We start from the raw sequence: 16,530 nt of genomic DNA on the forward strand, positions 1-16,530 counted from the left end.
TTTCATCTCAATACTTTGTCATTGCCAACAAAGGGTATATAACAGAGGTCAAACTTTTTCTGTAAGTCTGCACAAGGTTTTCACACACTGTTGCTGGTATTTTGGCCCATTCCTCCATGCAGATCTCCTCTAGAGCAGTAATGTTTTGGGGCTGTCGCTGGGCAACATGGACTTTCAACTCCCTCCAAAGATTTTCTATAGGGTTGAGGTCTGGAGACTGGCTAGGCCACTCCAGGACCTTGCAATGCTTTTTACGAAGCCACTCCTTCACTGCCCGGGCGGTGTGTTTGGGATCATTGTCATGCTGAAAGACCCAGCCACGTTTCATCTTCAATGCCCTTGCTGATGAAAGGAGGTTTTCACTCAAAATCTCACGATACATGGCCCTATTCATTCTTTCCCTTACACCAAGGGTCTCCAAATCCAGTTCTGGAGGGCCAGTGTCCAACACAGTTTGGTGATTCTTCTTCTCAAACACAGCTGACTAACTAATCTGGTAATTACTAGGTTCAGTGGGTGTGTTTAGGTGTTGGTGAATTACAAATTGTGCTGGTCATTGGCCTTCCAGGACTGGATTTGGAGACCCGTCGTCCTGGTCCCAAAGCATGACGTTTCCACCCCTATGTGTCCCAGTAGGTACAGTATGGTGTTCTTTGGATGTAACTCAGCATTCTTTTTTCTCCAAACAACAGACAAGTTGAGTTTTTACCAAAACTTTTGGATCATCCAAATGCTCTCTACCAAAATTCAGACGGGCCTGGACATGTACTGGATTAAGCAGGGGGACACGTCTGGCACTGCAGGATTTGAGTCCCTGGCGGCACAGTTTGTTACTGATGGTAGCCTTTGTTACTTTGGTCCCAGCTCTCTGCAGGTCATTTACTAGAGCCCACGGGGTGAGATTTTGTGTGGAGCCCCAGATCGAGGGAGATTATCAGTGGTCTTGTATGTTTTCCATTTTCCAATAATTGCTACCACAGTTGATTTCTTCACACCAAGCTGCTTACCTATTGCAGATTCAGTCTTCCCAGCCTGGTGCAGGTCTACAATTTTGTTTCTGGTGTCCTTTGACAGGACAAGCAGATTCAAACCCAGTCTTGGTCATAGGAGTGTGACTGTTTGAGGTTGTGGACAGGTGTCTTTTATACTGATAACGAGTTCAAACAGATGCCATTAATCCAGGTAATGAGTGGAGAATAGAGGAGCCTCTTAAAGTTGTTGTTACAGGTCTGTGAGAGCCAAAAATCGTACTTATTTGTAGGTGGCCAAATAATTATTTTACAGAGGAATATACCAATGAATTTATTAAAAATCCTACGATGTGATTTTCTGTTTTTTTTCTTATTTTGTCTCTCGTGATTAAGGAATACCTCAAAATATGAAAATTACAGGTCTCTTATCTTTTTAAGTGGAAGAACTTGCACAATTGGTGGCTGACAATTCTTTTTTGCCCTACTGTATGTTCTTAAAAAAACATCTAACTATTTTATCCCAAACTAATAAATCTGCTTGAAAAATAATTTTCACACACAGAAATTGCTTTGAGCTGTATGGGTGCAAGGTTCAGGAAAAAAGCTTTAATGGCACCATTAAACAAATAATTTGGAACACATTAACATTTCAGTAATTGAATTTTAATTTTTGCCAGTCATTTGATACATTTTTCAGTTCCTGGGTGCAGAAATGATACAGGACACCTACTACCACGTTTATGAATTTCACAGAGCATACCGCTACCGTGTAATGGTTAGTGTGTTGTTCATACATTGCATTAAAAATAACATCTACCCAAAATTAATGCGAAGTAGTTAGCCATGTCATCTCGCACTTTCAGGGCCAATGGTTTAATTAGCGCCTCGGATCCGTCTGTGTGTGGAGTTTGCATGTTCTGGCCATGCATGGTGGGTTTCCTCTCATTGAAATCCCTTGTACTGGGATTTTCCTTCCATAGTTCAAAAACATTAGGCTGTCTTTGGGAACTGGCATTCACAAATTGCCCGAAGTTTGTGAATAGTAATGTGGGCACCCTGTCCAAACTCGATCCTGCCTCATGCCTCCAAGTCTTCTGGTATAGGCTCCAGGCCCCCCGAAGACCCACAACACAGGATAAGCAGTATACAAGATGAATGAACGAAATAGCCAAATGCTACTGTTATAATCTACTCTTTGGATTTGTGGCTATGGTCCAGTGCACGCCCACACATCTTTTCTCAGAAAACACAGTCACTAAAGAGGTGGAATCATTAAGAGAATGAAAGCGAAAAGCCATCCTCTTTTAGAAAACATGTCCATCACAGGGGGGTGGTGGGGGAACATCAACAAATGTTGCTGAAGTCCTGCCTTCTGAAGAAGCTGAACTTCAAGTAGAAACTAATGCAAACATTTTACATACAAAATGTCTCAATAAATAGGGTAAAATATTTAAGCAATAACATTTGTATCACAAATGAGTTAATTGAAAGTGAGAAACAAGAAATGTCATCATATTGAGGGTATTTTATTTAAAAGAAGCAAACATCTAGCTAAAAATGTGTAAATTTTCCTACACCGTTGCAGAACAACAAATTAACAATTTTCCCACTTATGAGACTGATAAAGGTTTATCTTAATATTGACAAGAAAGAGGATTTTAACGCATGAATGGTACAATTCTGACCTCTAGTGTTTAGAACCTGTATAGCACCGAGATTGGTGCTACACAAATCACTCCCAATCTTAGAAGCTCTAAACTCCTGGGAAAATGGTAAAGGGGGTTATGTCACTGCTGCAAAGAATGTTATCAGCCAAAAATTATTTTAAAATGAGTGTGGCCATATGAAGTGCATCTGTTGTCTACAATTAGTTTTACACGTTCTGCTAAAGTTAGAACCAAAATAAATTAATTCAAGTCTAAAATATTTATATTGTTTAAGAATTACCATATAGAAAAGATAATTAGCTTTGTTCTTATCAGATTTGTCCCAGTTCACAGCAGCTCTCCTACCTTTCTTTTTATTGTACGTGTTTAAAAGAAAGATTAAAATTATATTCTAATTAGTTATGACCAGAGGTGAAAGATAACCAACTTATTTTACTTTAAGTAGCTTTATTTGAGGATACCATTTACTTTTACTTTAGTACATGATACAGCAAATATCTGTACTTTCTACTTTAATACGTTTCTACATGATATTGCATTACGCAACAGTGGTGTGTAGAATATGAAGAGGCAGTATTGTCAACTGCTGAGTAGTATGTGTAATCGTGAAATTTAACTTTTTCAACCAGCAACAAAACAGCATGTTGAGACTATTGAGAGAGGCTTTTCGTAGTATGACGAACAAAATTGTGAGCTAATGCATGCTCGGCATTTTTGATGCTTAAATAAATTAAGGCATGCACATTTGTACTTTTACCCAAGTAGAAATGTAAACACTAAATGTTTACCTATTAATTTTAAGTGCAGTCTGAAGCACTGTAAAGGTGGAGAGAAAATTAATCATCTTCTGACCAATCCGATATAAGAATAAGACTTGACTACTAATGCTGCTTCAACTACATTTGACTTGTGTGGTAGATGTTTTGCTTAGTCCTTGGGGAGGAAAAAAAAAACAACAAAAATTGTTATAAATGTAGCTTATACAAAAATTACAATTTAATTGTACATTCTTTAGATTTTATAAAGCAGTGAAGAAGCAGGGTAATCTATTTTAGAGTTGCAAAATAAAGATGCTGAACCTCCAGCTACTATGTGCTATTTTCAACGGGTCCTAAAAGATATCCCACGATGCTGGAGTTATAACCTAAACCACCAATGGTCAGACGAGCACTCTTAAACCACCAACAGTACAACATGAACCTGCCATGAGCAGGCCTGCTTTAAATACGACATTCACAATATTCATTTGAAACACTTTTAAGATGATATATTTTATTGCCATAAACAGTGTAGGAAAATGAAAAGAAAAACAAAAAAGAATAAAAACAGCCAATTCTTTTTATAGTACAGTAAGAAAATGCTCTACGTCTTTCATGTCCAGTAAAATGTAAAATAAAATGCTTGCAACACATGGATACCCAAAGAGAAATTTACACTCGATCTAATAGTAGACAAGACTAGTGTCTGATGTCACCTTGATGGGAAATGTGTGATGTTTGTTCATTAAGTTTCCTATGTGAAAGCAGTATTACTGACTGTGTTAGAGGTCTATAATTAACTCTCTTGATTTTTTTTTTTTCCTTTTGGATGAAGTGCATGCTGTGGAATTTAATAGCCTGACTAACACTGTGGCTGAAATCCATGATCATGTCTATCATGCTTTCGTTTCACTTTTCTACTAATAGTGTGGCTGTATCTTTATCACAGAAAGCATTTCTCACCTGGATTACACAGACATGGTCAAAAAAAATCTTCCAAAAAACATTGAAGTATGTACAAATAAGATGAATATCTAGGTTCTCCTAACATTTAAATTGTTTCATGGTTAAGACAGTGGGAACTAAAATGTTATTTAATAAACTGAGCAGCAAGTTAGGAAGCAATACAGAAGACACAACTGGGTAGCAATCGTTCCTGTTTTCTTACATTTCAAAATTATTTACCATGACAATGCCTTGGGAATAAGGAGACCAAAAAAAAAAAAAAAAAAAAGCACATACTGTAAGGTCCTTACCCAAAGGCAACAGAATGAAACTGAAGCCACTGTCCTCAGAGTCTTGTTTAGGTGTGTAGGACGTTCACTTAAAGCAGATAAGTCACGGTTAGGTGTTAACCCATGCCGTGCCTCGTTTTCAATCATCTTCTTTTTAGCCAAGTGGGGAGGCTTGGCACCTTGAAAGATTTTTTTTGCTGGCCAAAGCCCGTAGATCCAGTCTAGCCTTCCGGTATAACGCAGCCACACAGCAATATCAATGCTTAAACAAGAAAACAAAAAAGTAATGATTTTACAAGAGCCTGCTTCACAATGGCTGAAAGGTAACACCTAGTATTTTGATGAACAGAAATGACCAAATATCAAAATCAGCCCCATGTGAACAGGAGATTGCAGTTAGCTTTTAAAAGAAACTTCATTTCTATTCTTCATTAGATGTTCTATTTTATATTAACCCCATAACTGAATACTGCTTGTACAATGCTACTACACTGTTTTCATTAACCTGTTTTCCACTGAAACAACCAGGACTTAAAAAGCATCATCGTAATAATCCAATGTGCATTCGAACTACAGGAGGGAACTTCAAAAAAACGTGCGAGCTGGAGCACCGACCTATGCAGGACAAGACTGCCTGCGTCTTCTTAAAAAACGTCTAAATCTAGTGTCCGCAGGAGTGACATTATAAAAAAAAAAAAAAAAAAAAAAAAAAAAGGGAGTGAAGGCATGGCAGGAGAAATATCCACTGACAATATAAACCTGCATCACCGACACAAAAATTTATTGAAAAGCACAAGTTACACGTATCTATTACCTCCTGAAAGAGAAGAGGCTGTACCAAATTAAATCCACATCAACCTGCATTGTTACAACTGCACAGAAATGTGATGGGGTGTTGAATAGCATGTGACTAAAAAAAAAAAAAAAAAAGAGAGAGCAGCTATATCAAACCCTTTTTGCACCACAAATGGATGTGAATGATCTTTCCCCTGACAAACTACAGCACAGAGCAGACACTATTTACAGGGAAGCAGGGGTGGACGTAAAAACACTTGATCAGTTTGACATGCATTTATGAGCTGCTCATCTGTGTATGTTTGCTTGCGTGTGTGTGTGCGCGCAACTGTCATGAAAGTGTATGTTTTTTTTTTATTATATTTTTCCTTCTTGAATAAATATGTTCAAAATCAAATTGGATTCTGAAGAAGGAGGGGTTCATCTCTATTAGGAATGATGACACAGTCTTATCATATTCCTTTTGGCATTATAATTTTTTTTCTTCTTGTCCTGGTCCTGCACTTTCCTCTCACCTGGCCCCCCTCCCACTCCATCCCTCCCCTCCATCCATCCATCCATCTCAGCGTACTGAGGGAGGCTGCAGTCTCTTTAGTGTTTGTCTTTGGATATTACCTCCTCCCGGGGTTTGGCACCCCCAAAGATGGCCGAATTTGGGTTGGCCACTTGGTTCAGGGGCTCGGAGACTGTGCGTGGCTTCAACTGTAGCCTTGGTCTCTGTGCTCTTTCCTCTGAAGAAACAAGAAAAAAATACAACCATGAGAAAGAGAAAGAAACTCCAGGAAGCATTACAGTACAAAGGGACAGTCTAGAAAAGTACACCATGCTGAACTGTGCGCTCATGCAAGATGTAGATACATGTTTCAGACCTGCCTACGGGAGTAAAATACTAACACTGCTCCTTTTGCCCATTACGTCAACTGATCCACTAGATCAAAGACTTAACTGCACACCACCAATAGGGGGCAGTACAGTGCTATGTCAGAAGCAGAAAGGATGCATAAAAAAAAGGTAAAATAGAAAAGAAATGCACAGACAAGTGACAAACATCAGAGGTGCAAGAACAGCTTCAGAGCACCATGGCACAGATTTTACAGGTCTTAGGGACTTATGTAGAATAACTGTGATCAGCCATAATAAATTTGTATTGATTTGCAAAAACTTTCCTCCGCACACAGTACGTTCTTTTCTTACCTACTTGTGTGCAAATTTCTCTTTCTATTCATCGATCCATAATTAAAAGCAACGTTTTTGTACTCTACTTGCAGGTTTACAACTACTACTGCTGGTGCCAGCCTCAAATTCAAGAATATATGCATTATAAATATTTTATTATTAGCAGCCATTAAAAGATACTGCTCAAGCCTTACAGAAGCAGCATTCAACAAAATTAGGCATGAATAAAGCTGTAACACCATCAGAGGGTTCTCTGAAGTCTGTCGGGCCTCCACGTGGTCCGTCTCTGTAGCGGCCCATTGCTCCACTACTACCAGCACCACCACCACCACCACCCCGTCTGTCACCGGGACGACCACCTCCACGACTCCTCGCACCCATGAAGTCGTCATCTCCTCTAAACCCTGTGGTTAGGTAGACAAAGAAATGAAGATTTTAAGGTTTATACCAACGCATCTTAAGAACATGTGCTGTACCAAAATACTGATCTAAAATAATAGCTTCAGGAATTCAAATAAAGCGCTTGTGTCAGATCAGTATTTACAGACAACACCTAAGAGACATCTCTTTCCACACCAGCAGTGAGACTTTAACAATGCGACTGATGGCAATGAGATGGAGCCCTTAGAACATCATGAAGATGACAAAAACAAAAATCTATGGAAAAGACAAGGACAATTACAGCATCTCTCTCATTTCTATGATTGTAGGTATAATTTTGCCCATATGCCTTTGTTCCCACTCATCCCACCTCCTCCTGAATGGTCGAAGTCATCTCTGGAGTCTCGTCCCCCTCCTCTGGCCCCCCGTGAGGCACCGCGGCCTGAAATGCACATGGGGCTACGTTTAAAACACACTGCAATCTAAGGCAAGGTGTGTGGCTGAAGAGAGCCACCCACACACACACTGGTTCTGCTAAAGTGACCCCAGCCATGCCCTGGTTAGTGACACTGCTAAGAAAAGAAGAACCATTTTCACAGGAAGGCAGTTTGGGGAAAACAGTTTGCATGTTAATAAAGCGTAGAGTAGAGATCAGGGAAGCCTACGATGTTATTTGCTATAGAAGAAAATACGGAAAGACACTGCAGTGAATGAAGTATGAGCAGGAAGTGAAGTCGCCTACTAAAAGCCAAGTTGTTTTCTTAGTTTTAAAATTAGTTAAATAAGCACACAGATTTAAATTGCATAGAAATCAAATCATGCACATACATGAACTAGTGATTTATGTATATAAGGAGATGACCATCTTAAACTGTTCTGAACATTGGCTATCGTGCCCTATTCCCTACGTGTTTAGCTTAGTGAGCTAACGCTGGCTGCTGCCGTCAGAACAGGGGTAATTGCTGCATTTATGCTCTACATCGGATGAGCTCATTTCCTGAGTTCTGCTTTTAGGTCGAAATGTAAAAACATGGACAATTGCATAACGACAAAGATTAGTTGGATTTGTATTAGTAAAGCTTCCCGTCTTGCGTTCATATTTGATTGATTATGATGTGATTGTTATGTGATTTATGTGATGGTTGATTATGCTTTTTACGTACGTTTTAGAAAACAAGAGGACAAATATTTTAATTAGATCATTCAGGTATTTAAGTGGTACCGAAGAGAGGCGTCGAAATCTACCATGCTGATCCGGTTTTACAAGCACTAGTGCCATATTGGCAACTGGTTTCAGTACCTAATCCTATTGCTAAATAGAAAAAAAAAAGAAAAAAAAAAGAAAAAAAAAAGGGGGAGCTTGTTTTTGCGGGGTTTTTTTTTTCTCCTCTACTGAAGCTCAGGTGAATCACCATGATCCTGACCAAGGTAATGCACCAACTGATGATAAATGAAGACATAAATGCCACATGGCATAGTGCAAGGACTACACAGGGTAAGTGCTAATGTTAGAGAAAGTGGCCTTTCTTGGCCTTACAAGCATCATTTGACTCTCACTTTCTTAATTTTTGTCACAGTTAACACAGTTTACTTTATTTTGGTTCGGGTATGTCTTACAAGAACATGTCATAAGACATGATTCTTATTCTTACTAAGACTTGGATTTGAGTAGGCAACGTTGACTGAAAGACCAAGTAAGTGAAAAATTAAAAGTATTTGCAACAGAGTTATTGGGGGGCAGAGGGGACAAAAACACAAAGTCAAGTGTTTTATGAAGACATGAAAATTTGTTATGACTAATATGAGACGCGAACCTCTGTCGTCTTTTCGGAAGCCAAAGCCACCGCCTCGCTCCTGTCTCCGGCCCTCTGCAATGTCCACCCTCAGTGATCGATCTCCAAGCAGCTGTAAGAGACAGCACCGGCATGGTAGCACAATCTGTATTACTACTTGACTCATGTTTACACAAGTACCAGCTACTCACAGCGCCATCATATGTCAAAGCCTCTTTTAAAGATTCCAAATCATCAAACTCGACATAACAGAAACCTAAAAGGAAGAACCGAACAATCGTTAATGGCAGGAAGATACTGATGTTTTATGAAAGAATTGTTATGTAGCCTTTAATAGTGACTTCACCTTTAAACTTGTCGGTCTCTTTGTCTCTGACTAGTCGCACGCTCCTCACACTGAGGTCTCTGAAGATAGCGTCTATGTCTCCTTGTACTGTGTTGAAGGGCAGGTTGCCTACATATGCTGTGTATGGAGGCTCTGTTGGGAGCTCCTTCTGCTTGCGGGGTCCGCCTGGCCCACCTGCACCTCGGGATCTGTCAAAAAGCACAAAAGTGTTCTCAATATTAATGCTTTTTTTCTGTACAGATTTGATTTTAAGATTAAAAAATATAATTAAACCACATTGGTTTGATTAGAAATCATACCAAAAGTTGGCATTGCATGATATGTGTATATCTGAGTGTGTCCCATTTCCTCCTGAACCTGTATAAAACCGATCTGAAATGGCATCATGACAATGTTGCAGCACAGTTGGCAGGTCACCTGTCTGAATGTATGCTTATTTTCTCACACACAGATACACCTTTATACACATCCAACTTTTCCTCCTCTACACCTCAAGCTCTGCACATGCCCTGTGTGCATCTGTATCACATTGTGACTAAAAGGCCATCTTTTCCTGGTACAATTGTCTATAGCTGAATGAGACAACTTTTCTAACTTCTTAAAGTGAACTGCACCTTGCAATGATGAATCTTTATATTGGTGCAGCATTACAACACAGCACACGACGCCACTATTGTATCTCACAACACATTTGCTCTATGACAGCAGTACTGTAAGCTATGAGCCAGCTTGCTTCATTAATACCGAGAACTGAAAATGTTGTGCAAAAACACTGCGTGTACTTGCTACTTCTGTGTCGATCTGCTGAAAAATGTACATTATTCCTGTAATCCCAGTGTCAGCAGCTCCAGTAAGCATTAGGCCCCAAGCATCTTATAAGTGACAGCCAGTGAATTAGTGCAAGAACAGTTTCGTATTTATATGCAGAGCTGGCTCAGATATTCAAACCGTTTATACACCACTTTATATCATCAGGCTATGGCAGATATTTAAACCATGCTGGTTATTTATAGATGTCCTATTTTAGTCTAAAAGCTGAATTCACCTGATATGACCTACTGAAACAGCATTTTGGCACACAGATAGTTAATATTACTCTTAGTAAAGCAGCCTTACCTGTTCAGATGTTCACCAGAAAATCTTATGTTATAGCACTTTAGACAGCACTAGTCATTTTATTTATGCAGTTTTTAGCAAATCTAACAAGGTCTAATTAATTCTAATAATTTTCCCTGAATGTCTTATCAATTTAAAAGGGCACCCAACTTCTCCTGAACTGTGACTAGAGTAGCATGTCTGAGGCTAAGATTAATATGCCCCCGATATCAAAATATGACAAAGAATAAAAAACCCTGAAAGCTGTGTTCATGTCTGTTGATACTTCCAACACCACACAAGACTATAATACATGAAGGAGGGAAAAAAAAATCTTTTTTAGCAGCATAAAATTGACACACTGTGTATCACGTAATCTCCTTACAACCGCAACGAGCAATCCATTTTTTTAAGATAACAAGATATACTAGTACTAATACCACAAATATACAGCTAACATTTAGGATTAGTTTCCCGAGTGAAAACCTGCATGTGCTCAAACCATACTGCTGTTAGCTTGATCTGATTAGCAAAAAAAACAGCCAACCAGAGAATGCAGGATGTTAATTCTGACGGGCAGTTTCAGAAGAGACAGCATGAAACATGCACTACAGTAAACACGACGCTGCAGTCCGGCAGTGTTTCCTCACAAATCAAGTCTATGCTAAATAAATCAGCAAAGGGGACTGGGAGGTTCAGATTTGGGAGCGGAGAATGCAGGATTCAAAAACACTTTAAAAAATATATATATAACTTGCTACACATTTGGTCAAGATTCAATATATATATTCAGTCAAACCAGTGGCAGAAAAGAGAAAAAGAGGAATAAAGCACAAGTATTCGGCAGTCATACACTCGTCACTGACATTTTAATCAGTGTTCTATCCCTTACAACAACAACTACTGCTGGTCTTATCAGTGTGTACAATTAACTTCCAAATGTGTTTAACGGACCGTCACTGCGTAGAATTTACAGTCTAAAATAGGTTTAGAATCATAAAATCAGCAGAAAATTTACAACTGTATGCAATAATCATACAAGTAGCCAGGTCTGATGCCTCTCTGTTGCCCAAGCCTTTTCTAACTCTTTGGTTTAGTGTAGAAGAAAAGTCTAAGAAATGTTTTTGGTTTTAAAACGGTTGAAATTAATATGATGATTATAATGTCAGTTATGTGACGGGCATCTCTTCAGGATGTTTTACTAACTCTGGGCTGTTCAGTGTTGGAATAAGTTGCTTCCTCAGACTGATTAAGGATGCTACTTCCATCTTTATACACCAGGGCTTCGACATCGGTAAAAACAAGTACAACATATGTAGAATATAAATTTTGCAAGGGTGTGATGTATTTCAAATGCTACTGTCAGACGAGAACTTCAGCCTGACATCATGTTTCAGCAGGAAGTAGAGCTGTGCAGTTTAACTGGTCTTTTGTTAGTCAACTCAATTTATGTGGGTGTTTGATTCTGAAATGTTTCAATTTTTTTTTATTATTTAAGCAAGCTTACAAATGTTAAATGGGCTAAAATTGGACAGAATTCCCTAACTTTACACCAGCGCCTTCACAAAAAATACAAAAAGTTTGCATCTTCCACAAATTCTTTGTGTTTTTGCTCTCCTTTTAAGTTTTGGTGCGATACTGCCACCTACTGGGGCTCGAGTGCGGAATAGAAGATGCACTAAGACAAAAGATTACAAAAGATTAGGACATGACATTTAAACAAACAAGAAGTTACACAGCATTTTAAAAGTGCCCAAAAGTCAAATCGAATCAACGGTCTACTTATGAGTCACAGTTCTCAAAAACAAGAATATCACATTAAATACAAAGACTGCAAATGGAAAAGACATAAAATCATCTAAAATATCCTAATACATTATTGGCTGTACTGCCCAGTCCTATTTAGATGACCAACAAACATTATGCAGTTTTTTTTAAGCAAGGTTGTCAGTAACTATTACAAAATCCATACGAAAAATATTTTTCCAAAATGTTGCTGTTATGAATATTTGCAAAAATGCTTGCTGCTACTAGAAAATTGAACTAGTAGTTCAAAAAGTTAATTTTTCTTTGTTGAAGTGGCACAGAAAAACAAAAAATTATTTGCATTTACTCAAAGAGTTCTGTGATGACACTTGTGGATTATAAAGCATGCAGTCAGCTCCCAAATGGAAGAAATCTCTCCGCAGCACTACAGAGCTCACAACCCTGCATCTAAACATCATTTTATACCTCGCTCGGACATGCAAAACATTTAGTTGTAAATGGTACAGCTGATGGAATGGACTTAAAACTATACACACACACACACACACACACACACACATATATATATATATATATATAAACTATGCTACACATTAGACTTATGAAGGAAAAGAAAAGAAAGAAATTCAATTTGACATTTTGTCACTGCAAGTCTGTGCTGCCAAAGAAGACATGCAGTAGGTGTCCATCATGCCAGAGACATTCCACTGGTGTCAGAGGAAATGTATCTACAGGGTAGGCAAAGTACCTGACACTAACACAGAAGGAAAGCTCGCCACTTGAGCCAGTCTGAGGGGTTTGACCTTTTCCTGATTATTGTATAACATTTTGAATATTATAGCCACAAATCTCTTTGGATTGCATTAGACTAACTAGGATGTTTAACATTGCTGTTATGAGCAGGATGTTTTGGCAGTGTGCAAACGGGCCAAAATAAGCCACAATTTTAAACCAGGGGAAATTAAACACCAAAAAGAATATCATTTTAATAAAATTATGATGACTTTTTAACTCTTGAAGAAATAAGAATGCTGACTTTTATGCATTCTGAAGCAAGACAAAAATTGTTTAACCGTTTAAAAAATAATAATAATCGAACTCTTCTGCATTCATATGGCGAGTCGTAGATATATTTTCCTAATAAATCTGGCCTAAATTTGGTTTATGGACTTGTATGATGAACTTATCTTACAAGATTAAAGTATTATTATTATTTTACCAGCAAAGATAAAACGAAACTGCTAAATAACTGTCATGAATTGTTCATCTGCTGCAAGAAACTCAAGCCTTTTTTTACAGCTTTACTGGCAGGTTTTGAGCGAGACTGCACATGGTGCTATGACTCATTCACTCCATTCATTCGTTCGTTTCATGCGTTTAGTCTTTGTATAGTAATTGGGAGGTTATCGTTTCAATATACAATAAACATTTGCATAATAAACGTCTTGTCTGATTATCAGCAAGAGTTTGGGGAAATTTTAACTTTACTTGCAGCTTTCTAACATTACATGTCACCTTTTTCTCTGTTTACCCTCTTAATATTTGTTTATAATCATAAGATCACTTAAAAAAAGGTTTACAATTGGGTGAATCATACTGGCACAGCTGTGAATAATGTATTGTGTACTGTAAACAACCCTCCATGGAACTCACAGAACAAAATAAAACCAGTGTTTGCACTTTCCATTCAGAAAACAGTCAACTTAAAATTTCAGTCAATCAAACATAAGCATCAATGTAATGATCAGATGGAATGCATCATCCTTACCATAATGAAAGAAAAAAATTAAAATGTCAATATAAAGCACAAATGGATAGTACCAATCAACAGTTTGGACACAAGCTTGGATTTATTTATTTTCTACATTCTAAAATACTGGATATTATATCAAAACTATAAAAACAACAACGCAACTACAATTTTTTTTTTACAAAAAGGTTAGCTATTGTGTAAAAGTCCTTGCAAGAACAGTGTCAAATGCATCAAGTGCAAAACCTGTCAAGCACCACGATGACACTAGCTCTCATGAAGACCATCCCAGGAAAGCAAGACCAAAACTTAGCTCTCATTAAAAAGTTACATTACTAAAGTTTTAACCAAATCAAACATCTAGTATTTGTGTAAAATATATATTTCACTCTACTGTCTAACTTTCTACACTTATACAAAACGTTATATGAGAAAACGGAACTTTTTAAAGCTCTTTGACCAAGCAGTGGCGTTTTTATTTTTTAAGTAAATGCTGATGTCTCTATGAACAAAACTTTGTTCGACGAATGCTTTAATATGTGTAACCGATAATTGACAAATAAAAATGTCCAATTCTGTAGTCACTGCTTTGTTAACGTGCAGGTCATATCTTCCTCATAACATTTATTAAACACCATTTAGCTTGTTTGCTTTATGATCATTCAGAGATACACATCAAATAAGGGCAAAATCATGTGTATAATTTATGTCCTTCATTAGTCAACAGTGAGAAACTCATATCACATGAGGTTGCTATACACGGTTTGTTAATCAATATCACAATCTGCACTAAGCAAACCAACCTTTCGTTTTAGAGGAGCCAATGCAGGACCAAAAATAAAAAAATTAAATTTGACAGAATAAAGCTGATCTCAGGCTGAACTTCACCACGTGAACTGAAACGATCTCACACTTAGCAACATGCAGCTGTGTAATTAAAACACATGATCTGGTCCATCATGTTGCATTGGTCTATATATTTTATAACATTTCTGTCCAAGCATAGTAAACTAAAGCTTTTCGCCAAAAAAACCAAAAAAAAACAAAGACAAGGACGCCCCCCAACACACAGGCAAATATACCCGCAATAAAATAAAATGTGCGTTTTCAAAATTCTTCTGGATCGCGAATGAAATCTGTGATGTACAAAAAGTCTGCATTCAATGCCAGTAAGATGCGAGTTGTTATGATTCCACATTAACATTAAGTGAAATGCTGCATGAGAGTCGAGGCCTGATCTCTACACCCACCATGCAGACAGACTGAGAGCTAACCGGCTACAATTAGCCTCGATGTCGCGATCACGTTTCAATCGGATCAAACACGCAAGTTCAACCGCATCATAGTGCAAACGCGTCCATAAAGCATTTCTAAATCGTATGTAAAATCCAGACGCTAATCGCTAACTTTGCTTCTCTTGTTATGTGCATCAACATCGTACTCCATGTGGGCTGTGCTTTTTCTTCTCCTGGCGCCAACTGCCTCGTTGGCAAAAGCCTCGCACGCGAATCAAGTTAAATATTCCCCGCTTTTGCATTGATAGCTCACTACAAAGCAAACCCGCATCGTACACGCGACCTAGCGATTCCTCACGCACATCTGGATGAAGCGCCGATCCCCGCGCTTGCGTTTCCAGAGTAAGCGACTTCCCATTCATCATGCCGGAGCAGCGCAGTTCCCCCACACCGCTCAGCGTGCCCAGGCCTGCACTCAGCTCTCACTCAACCCACCTCCCGACCGCCAGCGTACAGCGGCACGTCTTCGCTTAAACCTGCAACAAACAACGTGAATTCCTGTTTTTTGAACAAATATTTTCTTACCCTCTTCCGCCACCAAAGCTGCCGTAAGCCCGGTCATCGTAGGTATCGTAATCCGCCATGTCCGTGTTTGCTGTCGAGAGAAAGCAGTCTGCTAGACGGGGGCCTTCAATATACCACTGTGCGGGGTAGCTGTCTCAGTAATGCCTGTAGGATTTCACACAAACAATACCTGTGGAGAATTTTTTTTCTTAACAAAGCTGGCAAAATTAAACAAATATATATTACGTATGTTTATGCTTTTAAACATTACCAACAACAAACAATTGCGTTATCTAACGTAAAGAAAAACAGACGGCGTTTAAATCAGGCAACGTGTCGAAAGCCATAACAAGAAACCTCTTCAAAAAGATGCAAATACCGCTAAAGCACAAAGTCTGGTAAAGGGGTAATGTTAGAAATTCCTGCTTTGATCAAACTTCAAACATTCACTAATTTGTCGTACAGAAGAAGTACAAGACATCTGCGTTCCTTGTTTCATACATTTTATTTTCGATCATTTTTGTCTTTTACCAAAACAAACGTTTAAAATGAAAAGAGTCTTATACATTTTCCCTCCCAGTTTAACTGAGACTAGAAGTGTAAGGTCAGAACGCAATGCATTGTGGGAATACGGAAGCGACAGTAGATACAGAGTAACCGTGCGAAAATACATATTGTGGTAGAGTTACCTTGAAAAGACCTAAAGTTGTGAGAAGGTGTTAGCTTATAAATTTCCATTATCGTTATAATGAACAATGTGAAAAACTAACCACAAGCAGAGAGCGATTTTCAGCTTTCCATCTCACAACCAAAGCAAAACAATGGAACTCGGGTTGCCTAGGCAACGAAAATGCGTCGCATGTCATGAGTAGCAGCTTTGCGACACATAAACACCACCATCAGCAACACTTCCCGACACGTCTGTCTATTCAGGGCATTTTTACACAGGCATATTATAATCAAAACACGTTTAACCTTGAGTGGTTAGCGGTAAAGG

General features: G+C 38.4%; 1 protein-coding gene across 3 annotated transcripts; it reads right to left on the bottom strand.

Annotated features, from left to right (window-relative positions):
- Nucleotides 1-3,890: 3,890 nt before the first annotated feature.
- Nucleotides 3,891-15,701, bottom strand: eif4h (eukaryotic translation initiation factor 4h). Of its 3 annotated transcripts, XM_053507611.1 has the most exons (8): nucleotides 15,555-15,701; nucleotides 9,123-9,310; nucleotides 8,968-9,032; nucleotides 8,798-8,888; nucleotides 7,354-7,425; nucleotides 6,842-7,006; nucleotides 6,042-6,157; nucleotides 3,891-4,893 (listed from the first exon to the last, which is right to left on the bottom strand). In XM_053507611.1, the coding sequence occupies exons 1-8, from the start codon at nucleotides 15,611-15,613 to the stop codon at nucleotides 4,888-4,890; spliced, it is 762 nt and encodes a 253-aa protein (XP_053363586.1). In that variant the 5' UTR covers nucleotides 15,614-15,701; the 3' UTR covers nucleotides 3,891-4,887. The 3 variants fall into 3 exon arrangements, with proteins under 3 accessions (XP_053363586.1, XP_053363587.1, XP_053363585.1); XM_053507612.1 differs by lacking the exon at nucleotides 7,354-7,425; XM_053507610.1 differs by lacking the exon at nucleotides 3,891-4,893 and having other exon boundaries at nucleotides 6,003-6,157.
- Between the last annotated feature and the right edge of the window lie 829 nt (nucleotides 15,702-16,530).

This window comes from Clarias gariepinus, chromosome 11, assembly GCF_024256425.1.
Source record: "Clarias gariepinus isolate MV-2021 ecotype Netherlands chromosome 11, CGAR_prim_01v2, whole genome shotgun sequence".
In the NCBI taxonomy this organism is placed as follows: Eukaryota; Metazoa; Chordata; class Actinopteri; order Siluriformes; family Clariidae; genus Clarias; species Clarias gariepinus.

Excerpts from the sequence above, each read along its gene's own strand:
- eif4h (XM_053507610.1), bottom strand. The coding sequence starts at position 15,613 with ATGGCGGATTACGATACCTACGATGACCGGGCTTACGGCAGCTTTGGT. Across the intron at positions 7,426-8,797 it reads CTTCCGAAAAGACGACAGAG|GCCGCGGTGCCTCACGGGGG; the intron begins GTTCGCGTCTCA and ends TGTGCATTTCAG. Across the intron at positions 7,007-7,353 it reads CTTCGACCATTCAGGAGGAG|GGTTTAGAGGAGATGACGAC; the intron begins GTGGGATGAGTG and ends ACCTAACCACAG.